Source organism: Dicentrarchus labrax, unplaced genomic scaffold (assembly GCF_905237075.1).
Source record: "Dicentrarchus labrax unplaced genomic scaffold, dlabrax2021, whole genome shotgun sequence".
NCBI classification, from domain to species: domain Eukaryota; kingdom Metazoa; phylum Chordata; class Actinopteri; family Moronidae; genus Dicentrarchus; species Dicentrarchus labrax.
In genome coordinates this window covers 2,572,802-2,583,574 of record NW_026136712.1, presented here as the reverse complement: position 1 = coordinate 2,583,574, position 10,773 = coordinate 2,572,802, and the positions used below count along the sequence as shown (strand labels likewise).

At 37.9% G+C, this 10,773-nt stretch overlaps 1 protein-coding gene and 1 long non-coding RNA gene across 2 annotated transcripts in view; one reads left to right on the top strand and one right to left on the bottom strand.

The window, feature by feature from the left end:
* Nucleotides 1-1,205: 1,205 nt before the first annotated feature.
* On the top strand, nt 1,206-5,824 carry LOC127372932 (uncharacterized). The gene is made up of 3 exons (XR_007886756.1): nt 1,206-1,275; nt 4,691-4,812; nt 5,738-5,824. It is a non-coding gene; the product is annotated as an uncharacterized LOC127372932 (long non-coding RNA).
* plcd3b (phospholipase C, delta 3b) overlaps nt 5,796-10,773 on the bottom strand; it is a 32,347-nt gene continuing 27,369 nt past the window's right edge. Inside the window, exon 16 of the mRNA XM_051416780.1 lies at nt 5,796-10,709. Within this exon, the coding sequence (XP_051272740.1) occupies nt 10,573-10,709 (137 nt within the window). The 3' untranslated portion in view covers nt 5,796-10,572. The remainder of the gene's footprint in view (nt 10,710-10,773) is intronic.

The window sequence follows — 10,773 nt, the reverse complement described above, 5'->3', positions numbered from 1 at the left end:
TGTTTCGAGCTCTTTGTTCTGGTATAGAGAGGGCCACCTCCTCCACCTGTCCCCCAAAACCAGTCATGATGAAGTTTGAGTATAGATACTCTGGAGGGAGCATAAAAAGAAAGAGGTTAGAAAGACGAGAAGAGAGGAAGACAAGCAGGTGAGAGTGAGACAGGACATGGGAGGGAGAGACAATATGGCTACACACTACTAGCCGTATGAGAGGAAATATGTTTATATTAAATAATTCATTTCATTTATATATATATACACACACACACACACACACACACACACACAATAATGCAATATAAAACACTTCATCATGTGGAAAAGTCCTGCAGTGAATATGTTACTTGATTAAAAGCACATAAGTAGGCCATTAAAAGGTATTAGCAAACTGAAAGTATTCATAATGCAGGAACAATTCCCCTGTATGTAACGTTATATGTATTGTCTATTTGCATGATGGTCACTAATGCATTAATGACAAAGTAATGTTTTACAGTTTACTGGTGAAGGTGGAGCTAGTGTTAAAGCTGCAGTAGATAACTTTTACAAAAATAAACTATTTGTCATATTCACTGAAACTTTCCCTATATCCTGACAGTAGAACATGAGACAGATAATCTGTGAAACAATCAGGTTCCTCTGGATCCTCCTAGTGCTCCTAATGGTGTTTGCAAGAATCCACCGGGCCTGGATGAAAACAACCAATCAGAGCCAAGAGAGATATAAAGACTCCGTGGGTTGGAGCCATGAAAATCATTGATTGTTGAGTCTCACTCCCAGAGTCCCAAAGCATCTGTATTTGACACCCTGTGAATAAGACTCAACATTGCAGATAGCATTAGGAGCTATAACGAGTCAGAGGAAACAGATTTTTTCACAGATTACTGCAGCTTTAATGATGAAGTTACGTTAGCATCTAAAGGTTTAACATTACTTGTGAAGGTGGGACTATTATTTAACGTTACTACTATTTGGTGTAGTAGAATCTCTATTACAGTAGCACATCCATCATATTCTGTATATTCTATTCATCTATGTACTTATTTATTAATCTTATTTTATATATAATGTAGCAGTTAAAAGTACAGTTTTTCCCATTGAAATGTATCATTAAATTTGTCCCAAGCAGCTACTGTACTGCTGCTTTAAGTGCTACTCCAGCCATCTGATTTTGTAAATTAGCTCATTGGATGCTAGCCATAATGCTAGGCTCTGTAATGTCACCTAAAGACGCGAGGTCTCTTCGACAATATACACGACTCCAGAACTCCAGAGGTAAATTCAAACATTATTTAAGGAGGCTAAGTGTTAGCAGCAATTTAAAAGATAACGTAAAGTGCATCAGAACTTCGGACAAACATTTGACAGTAAACAAATGACTCCAGTCAGATTCTACAGTTAACATAGAAAGTCTTTAGAAACCGGTCGAAACCTACTTTATTAATCCCACAGCGGGGACAGTCCCTTCTCACAGCAGCATTTTACGTGAAATAAAGAAATACTGATATAAAAACCTTTGGTTAAGAGGTAAAGCTATGAAAGGACAACATTGACCAAGAGTCTGACGGCGGCCGGGATGAGAGACCTGCGGAGCCTGTCCTTCTTCCACCATTCATTTGCCATTAATTAACAGATGAATTTAAAGTCATTTGTTTTTGTTTGAAGTATATTCTTTAGTAAAGTTGACTGGTTCAGAAAGAAAACATCATTTTAGTCACATTAGAGCTAATGTTGCCATTCACCAGTGCAGCCGGTGTTACAAGAAATCCTGCGACTGTTACAAATCTCAGACAACATTTCCACTGCAAAAGTTTCTGCATTAACATAACGTTATCTTTTATTTTTTATAATGTTAGCTGCCACCAAACATGGCGCGTCCATAGTGTTTAACATAGTGTTCACATATGTCGCACATTTACATATTTGCAGGATTAACTAACATTAGCTAGCGTTCATTAGCCAACATACGGGATACTGACAGGTGCCGTTAGGTCAGATGTAACTCAGTGACCCCAGGAGCTAACGCTACATGGGAGCTAACGCTACATGGGAAACACAAACCGGGGAAAAGCACTTACCAGAGCACGAACAGTCGGCAGAGTGTTGTCCACTTGTCGTTAAATGGTTTCAGAAGTCCGTTCAGGTTTGTAACAGCTCAGTTAACTTCGCTAACATTAGCAGGTAGCTATACCGACATGCAAAGCACAAGAGTTGTTTACACACAATAACATTAAGTGACTTTTAATTTGACAATAAACAGTTCCAGACACATTCTGAAACTGGAAGTCAAACAATAGCAACAGCAACCCAGTTTTATTTATATTTGTATCAGTTTGTTTTCCAGGGCAGTGCTGATCATACTGTATTGTTATAGTTAGTGTTGCCAAGGTAACAGATAACAGGGATCAATTTTAGTAACACAATACACTTATAAACCTTTTTAATAGAAAGACTTTTATTCCAATGCTTCAAATGTGTATTTAGCATTCAAGGGTTTATACTGTATACATAATACAGTTCATTAAAAACACTGTAGGCCTTCTACAGCAGTGAACATACGTTACCATACATAGTGTAACCCTGGCCTCTGACTCAGGGTAAATGTGCATTTATTTGTGAAAATGCGTCACATATCACATTAGTCACGTTGATCTGTTAGTGAATGACTCTAATATAATCAGCCTGTCATTTAACATTAATCCTTTCATTATAAAATAGTAAAATCCCACATTATTTTACTAATTAGACATCAGTAAGGTGTCGCTGGTAGTCATTCCTTCTTGTCTCTGTCTCCAGATGTGTCCTCATGTGCAGCTGCATCAGCAGTCTGTCATGGCGTCTGTCCTCACACACACATCCAGCTGGACTCATTGTGTTGTTTCAACATTGTGTTGTTAACATCACTGCTGTAGGCTCAAATATTACGTCTTATTAAACAGCAGTTAATTAATATTGGCAGTTACTTAAAAGCACAAAACCTAAAATGATCCATTTATAAACGAGGGTTTAAACATGGGCTAAAATACTTCAAAAATGTTCAACCATAAAAATGCTACAACAGAGGGAATAAAATGTCCAACACTAAAATGAGGGGGGCCTGCACACTTCTCTGCCACAGTGTGCTCCAACTGCGCCACCCACAGACCAAAGAGACCCTGCTGGATTTTATGACTGAACTTAATGAGCAGGTTAAACCTCACAAAATACTTAAATCACTCACCTTTCCAACCTTTTACACATGAAACAATATTAAATACAGATTTATTGTAATAAGACATCACATTTTTGTCAGGAAGAAGACACTCAGACTGTAGTTTCTGCACTCTGGCTTTGCACTACCTATATATCTGTTTATGATCGTACAAAGACAGAGTGCAGTATCTGCATTTTTTGGGTCATAGGTCAAATAATTGGTCATGATTTTTAAGCCACGAAAATTACTTAGACAATACATATTTAATAAGCACATAATGGCTGTCAAAAAACATTGAAGCCATTTTCCTCAGTTTCACTGTCATTTCGCTTTGTAGAACAGTATAGTAAGGTAATTACAGGAAGGAAGTCAATTTAAAACTAACCTTTTTCAACTTAAAAGCATGCAATAACAATCATGATTTCACAAACCATGCAATAAATAAGACAAAACACATCATCAAATATTATAAGCAATACTTCCGCCCTATCACAGTAACATTTTCTCATTCACTTTAATTTGTTTAACCCAGTAGGTCATTGGTTCCTAATAAAGATGATTGTTAAGGTCAAGATGAGCATTCTTCCCATACTTCTGGAAAGCAACATATGGAGTGTGGCTCCCCCTGGTGGTCACTGACCCACCCTGCATTAAATCCTCTGGTGATGAATGAGACCTTATAGATTACAGCAAATGTTGCAGGTTCACGTCCCTGTCCTGTTCCACTGGACTCAACAGAACTGATTCATTCTGTAAGTTAAAGGTAATGGACTGGAGAGGGTTCATGGTTGGATGGAAAAGAATACAGATAGGCTGGTTGCCCATGTAGTAAAAATAACATTTTCAGTCATAAAAAGAAAGTTTGATGGATATTTATCAATTATTTGTAATATTTCTGTTATTATTATATTATATTGATTCATATTTGAGTGATCCCTAAAACACAGTTGTATAGGTAAATGTGAACACTGACTTAAAGGAGCAGTCCACCCCACAATCAATTAATACATATTTTAGATTTTTCTTACCTGTAGTGCTGTTTATCCATCTAGACTGTTTAGGGGCTGAATTTTGGAGATATCGGCTGTAGAGATGTCTGCCTTCTCTCCAATATAATGGAACCAGAAAATATTTATCAAAAACATTTGAAAAACTCAACAGCAATGTCATATCACGTTTTGGTCAGTCAATATAATCAGAACTAGGAAAGGGGTAGCTGTTAAGGGAGCAGTTTTCATCTTGTTTTTCTCTATTGAGACCCTTCTCACATCACTGTGTTCTTTGAATGCAACCATATCCATTACCGAGAACAATAATAATAACATCTGAAATATGAAAGATTTAGCCCCTCGTTAGCATATGGGGCCTGAAGTGTGATCAACTTTACATGAATCATTTAAAAAATATATTGATCAAGATAAACTTATTGCTGGAAAAACGAGTTTCCTTTCCTCAGTAATAAAATAAGCTCCTCCCTGCCTTTGCATTTCATGCCAGTTATAACGGACCTGAACCTGAACCCTGCCTGTGCACTGAAGGAGAAGGGTGGAGAAGAGGGAACAAGTCGGAGCCGCTGGAAGCCTGCACACAGTGGTGGAAAAAAAGGGCAACAACTCAGGGTAAGGATTAGCACCCTAGAACACTGGTTCCCAGCCTTTTTCCTCAGGGGCCCCTTTTCTATCAATTAGTAACCTGACAACCCCTGACTCAGTGACATATTTTATGGATATTTTATATTATATTCAAAACTGTACAATGACAGGAAGTTTGTGTAAAACTAGTGATGTGGACACATTTTGAGCAGATTATTATTTAATGTTTAAGGAACTTTTTATACATTTCTCTGTTTGTATTATGCATTTCTTTATCATTTTTAGCAATCATACAGACTTAATATGCTTATTTTTGGGACAAATTCAGTGTTTTCCTCTCCGTGGCATTGTTTTATTTACTTAGATTACTTTTCTCCACAGAACTGAACCAGATATAGGCCTACTGTGTATATGTTTTAAGTTTTCTAGCACACCCTGAAATTAAGAGGGCCTCACTACTCCCCCATGAAGCTTTGGTGATCCCTTAGTGGGGGTTAGCTGAATGTTAGCTATCTCAGCAGTGCTAGGTGAGCTAGCTAACAGCTGTTACAGCTCAGCCAAGGAGGACACCACTGTCAGTAGATGCATGCTTCCTTCTGTGCGGTGATACGTAGAAAGAAAATAGTTCCTACATGAAACTGCCCACAACAAGGTTGTGGATTACACATTATTTCTCTACAGCCAATATCTCTAAAACTCAGCAACTCACACCAAAACAATGCAGATGGATACATAGTGCTACTAAGAGGAAGAATATGTATTTTTGATTTTGAACAGTCAGGCCTTGTTAAATAAAGATTGTAGGTTTCTGTAGGAATCCACAATATAATCATAAACATACAGCACTTTGGTCAACTTTGGTTGTTTTTAAAGTGCTTAACAAGTAAAGTTGGATTGGATTGGATTGGATAATGGAATGCTGACCTTACACATTTATGTTTTTTCACTGTAGAAACATCTGGATGTGTGAGCTGGACTGCAGTTAGTCAAATACCATCTGCTTCTTCAACTGTTTTCAGAATGTTTTATTGCATTTCTATTCTATCATGGTGTATTACCTGTTTAAATAAATAACATCAGGTTGATTAGTATACAGCTGGTGCAGCATAAAAGCAAATATAATACTTCAGATACAATAAATAAACAACAACAATGTCAACGCTTTCAATTGTACAGTTACAGTTTTTGTCTTCATCGCTACGGTTAAAAAAACACAACTTTGGTCTTCTAACCTTATCTGTAGTTCTTACAGCTCCTGATACACGACACTAAGTGCAGTGTTGTCAGATTAGTTTCAGACTGTTGAGTGTTGGCACTGGCTCTAAAACTTTTTTCACAGGGGCGTGTCCAGTCTTTTTGGACTGGGGTGGCACAAGGGGGATCTGACTTACGCAGAGGTGGCATTAAGTATGTGTCTCAGTCTTCCAGTCATTCCCAATTTCTGGGAGTTATTGGCCAAAACTGTATGGGATTAGCATAAAGTGGGTATGTCTGCAAAGGGGAAACTGACGTGTGGGTATCCATAAACCCATTTTCATCCAGATATCTTGAGGTCAGAGGTCAAGGGATCCGTTTGAAAATGGCCTTGCCAGTTTTTCCATCGCCAAAATGGTCCTGACATGATAGCGTGACAGGTCAGTGCCATAGTGCCATAGGATACCAGTATGTTTACTTTTACTACAGAGAGCCAACCTCTGAAAGAGTATGGAGTGGAAGAGGCAAGGGTAATGGGGTGGCCAATCAGATTTCAGGGCCCCCCCTTCTGGACACGCCTCTGCCAATTCTACAAGAGCTTTCTAATAATATGTTTTGTCAAACTGACAAAGCAGACACTGATTCCTCTGACAGAAAAGTTTCTTCTCATGATAACAAACATATTCTGAAGCTGTTTGATTAATTGATTAAAAAATCCTTCAAGTCGTAAGATTCTCTGTCGGATTATCGTCATATGAAATATTCATATTTGCCAAGTGTAAATCAACAAACAACCCTCATCAACAAAAACAACACTGTATAAAAGCTCTTCTTTAACATGATAACCTACAGTAGAGTGATTTGTCTTATACTCTGTTCAAACACTGACAATAATAAAGCCTTCATGTCACAGTCACTGGGATCATCAGTGAAGCTGACTCTCCCAAACACAAAGTAAACAAAGACAAACAAAGAAAAATCATCGCAGTTATGAAGCATATGCATAAATGTCCTCTAATAAGCTAACAATAAGGCAGCAGATTTATCTAGTGCACGTTGTCATTTTGCAATTGCATAACTTGTATTTCTAATATAAAAACTCTAGTATCTACTTAATAATATAGTTTGCTCTCAAGTCATTTACTGATAAAAAGAAACAACAATTAGACTGAAATTAAGTGAAGCTAAAATACAGTCACTGTGAATCAAACAGTTAACAAAAAAAGTCATCTCTTCAAAGTATGTTTAACATGATGATACACTAGGCTACAATTATAAAAGTACTGGGATGGGATTTAAAGGTCCAGTGTGTAACATTTAGGAGAATCTATTGGCAGAAATGAAACATAATATTCATGGGTATTTTTTTCATTAGTGTATAATCAGCTGAAAATTAGAATGATTCTGTTTTCCAATTAGTGAAAATTCACGCTTGGAAGGGGAGGGTGAAGGGAATTAGTTGCAATCTGCAACTACACCGCTAGATGCCGCTAAATCCTATACACTGGTCTTTTACCTGCCAATGGGCCCCTAATTCGTACAGCACGTCAGACAGGCAGAAACAAGATCGTTCATCATCATCATCATCATCATATCTCCTATAATTCCTTATTTTCCATGTGGCTTTTAGTGCTATATAGTGTTGGTTAAAGTTGCCACATTTGAACCCTACATCAGACTGACACATAGAGCTGTAGTAGAATCCAATTATCCCTAATACAGTTTTAAAAAGATAAGTTTAAGTTTTTGTATCTTGATACACGAGCACTGAAATGCATTCTTTGATACAGTAATCAGGGTAGGGGATTAGAAAAATGTGATGGATTTCTGTCATGTATTGAGGTAACCAGGTTTCTAATCAGCTTTCTACTGACAGGGGAAGTAACAGCTTAGGGGCTGGACCAAGTCCAACTGCCCAAAAAAGTAAGCTAAGGTTCCACAATCATCATTTTCACATTTTTAGGGCGTGTCCTCATATTTCCTCTTCCTGGGTAGATAAGTAACAGAGATCAGATCAGTCGTCAGCCCTAGGCTTAATTTTAATTTTAGTGTTATGTATTTGGGACACTTGCATACAGGGCTGTAAAAGCAGGACAGATATTTATTACAAATATTGTTAACCTGTAGCAAAGAGCAATAATCAGGAAAGGGCTGAGCTAAGAATCTCCAACAGGCCCTGAATGGATATTCAGGAAATGTATATAATGGAACAATTGACTTCTTCCTTGAGATATGCCACTTAAAAATGTGAAAAATACTGGAAAAACTGGAAATCTTATCTTATTTTACTTTATATCTGTTTGGAGAACTTTGTTCTATTTCTTCTTGTAATAAAACCAACACAATTGACTTTTAGTTATGAATGAATGTCTGTTAGTATTTTGTTTTTGTCAAAAAAGAATAAAAAATAAAGTTAAAAGAGTAAGGTCAGGGTAGGGGTGAAATCTGATCACTGACCTGCTGCATGTACACACCTGTTCTACCACTACCTGTGTAACCTGGCTGCATGTGGACACAGAGTATGATGCGCTCAAAAGCTTCAGAGAAAGCTTCAAAGTGATCCTTGAAATTAGAAGATTAGAATTTTTTATCAAATATCTTAATGCAATGCTTGCATGTATGTTGATGTATGGCTCCTGTTTGTACAGTGTAACAAAAAGTTTAGAAAACCCATAATTTCAAACAACTGTCTTCCTTAAATGTTTCAGCTCTAAGTCGAATGCAAACTCTTATATATATAAATACTCTTTATAATCTACTTCAAACATTTTCAATTCCAACTATTTAATTTTCAAGCACCCAAATAGTGAAAAGTTGTAGACATTTTTTAGTTTATTTTTAAACTTTAAAGTTTAATTTTGACATAAAACAGAAACATTTAATGAAGACAGCTGCCTTTAGAATTGGTTTTTACAGTGTACTGGCTGTGACCATATCTTTCCTAATATGCCCTCACTGTAAGAAAGCTAGCTAAAGCCAACAACAATATAAGTCGGACAAATCTAATGGGGTTCCCTTTCAGAGGGTTCCCCCGACACTTCCTTGATCAGCTGCAGCAGATAGGGGGACAGCATCAGCATCATCAGGCTACAAAAGCTGACCTCAGCCATGTAAAGTGTTTAGCTCATAGTCATCAAGGCAAGACGATAGAGTGATCGCTACTGCAATTTTAAGAGTTGAAAAACTGGACTTGTAGCTAAAGTATTTATAGCTGTTCTGAACTGCCAACACTCAAAGATGGGGTGATGAGTGGGGACAATGGCAGTTTCAGACCAGGGGCAGAGCGGGGCGTGGCTCCAGCCCTAAATGTTTTATAATTACTAGAACTACCATTCCAAAAGGCCGATAATAACTACTCCAACATAGCTGAACAAAACTAGGCTGCAAGATTAGTAATGCTGTTTATGCCAAAATCCTAACCTACCTGTGTTATGTAACTTAAAAATAGAAGAGACCATTTCTATTGCGTTTTTCCCCAAATGATGGTGATGATGGTGAAGAAATCCCACATTGTTCTGCCTCTGACTAGCATACCCTGATATTTTCACCCCTAACCTCAACCAACCAACAAACGCAGCGTGTGCTCGGAAAAGAAAATTTGCGCAGGGGGACGCAGTTTCAGGTGCCATTCTGATGATCCAACAAGCACTTAGTTTGAAGTAGACCATAGCCTCCAGACTCCTAAAGCCACATAGCTGAACTTTAAAATGTATTTTTTACTGTGATTATGTCTCTTGTCACTTACAGTAAGTCACATTAGGAAGAGATCACTTCACAGCCAGTATGGACGTCAATAATGACTACAGCAACCAATGGTTCTTTTAATGGACATATCACATCAGCGCATTCTTTATAGTTAATGTCTCCTTCACATGCTATTTATAAAGTTAATGAAGGCTTTCTACCCTACCCAAGTAATGTTTGAATCACATGCCAGCAGGCATTTCTACACTATTTAGTTAAAATAGATTTAAAAATAAGTTACTGTAGTTAAAAAAGTCCTTCCTGTGGAAAGCTTGAGACTCAAAATGTAGAGACAAACTCTAGCACCAAACTTTGGTCATGGTCTCGTAGATTGATATATGTAGACTTCTGCAGGCTGGTTCGACGGGTTGTCACTAAGTCCTGCTCTGAGAATCAACCCTCCATTAAATGAGGGATTAAATAGACAGTTCTGGTTTCAGGTATCCACCAGTCACAGTAACTGGAAGATTTGGTTTTTGAGGGAATGCGGTTAGTGCAGTTAAACCTACCATCCACAGCCAAATTTGACATTTGGGTTGATGGTAATTACCTCCCTGATTGTATCTCCTTTTTTTGTTTACACTCTTGGGAGGATCACAAAACTGAACATACTGTACGCATCTCAGAACAGTGTTTTCTTTCTTCTTCATACGTTGAAAATACTGGTCAGTTTTACTGTTTGCATGTCTGTAACAACACAGTTCTCTTCCATAAAATGTGGACAGAGTGGGGATATAGCTGCAAGGTCGACAATGATATAACCTTTAAGTTTATGAATTAGGTCTTCTATTGCGGGCAGATATGTCCTGGGGATCTTCCCATGGTGGCTTCCATGCTTCAGAGATGGGATTAGGGTTTCTTGGCTGAAGACTTGGCCGGTGATTTCGAGGGACTGCTCTGACACGGAGTGACCTTAATGTGGATGAAGAGTGAGGAAGGCGAAAGGCTGGAGCCATCCACCTTAAGCAGCCGAACATGGCGATAACCTGCAGTGATAAAGGAAGGAGGTCAGGAGGGCAAATCTTTGGTACAGTCCCAGTAATAGCCAAA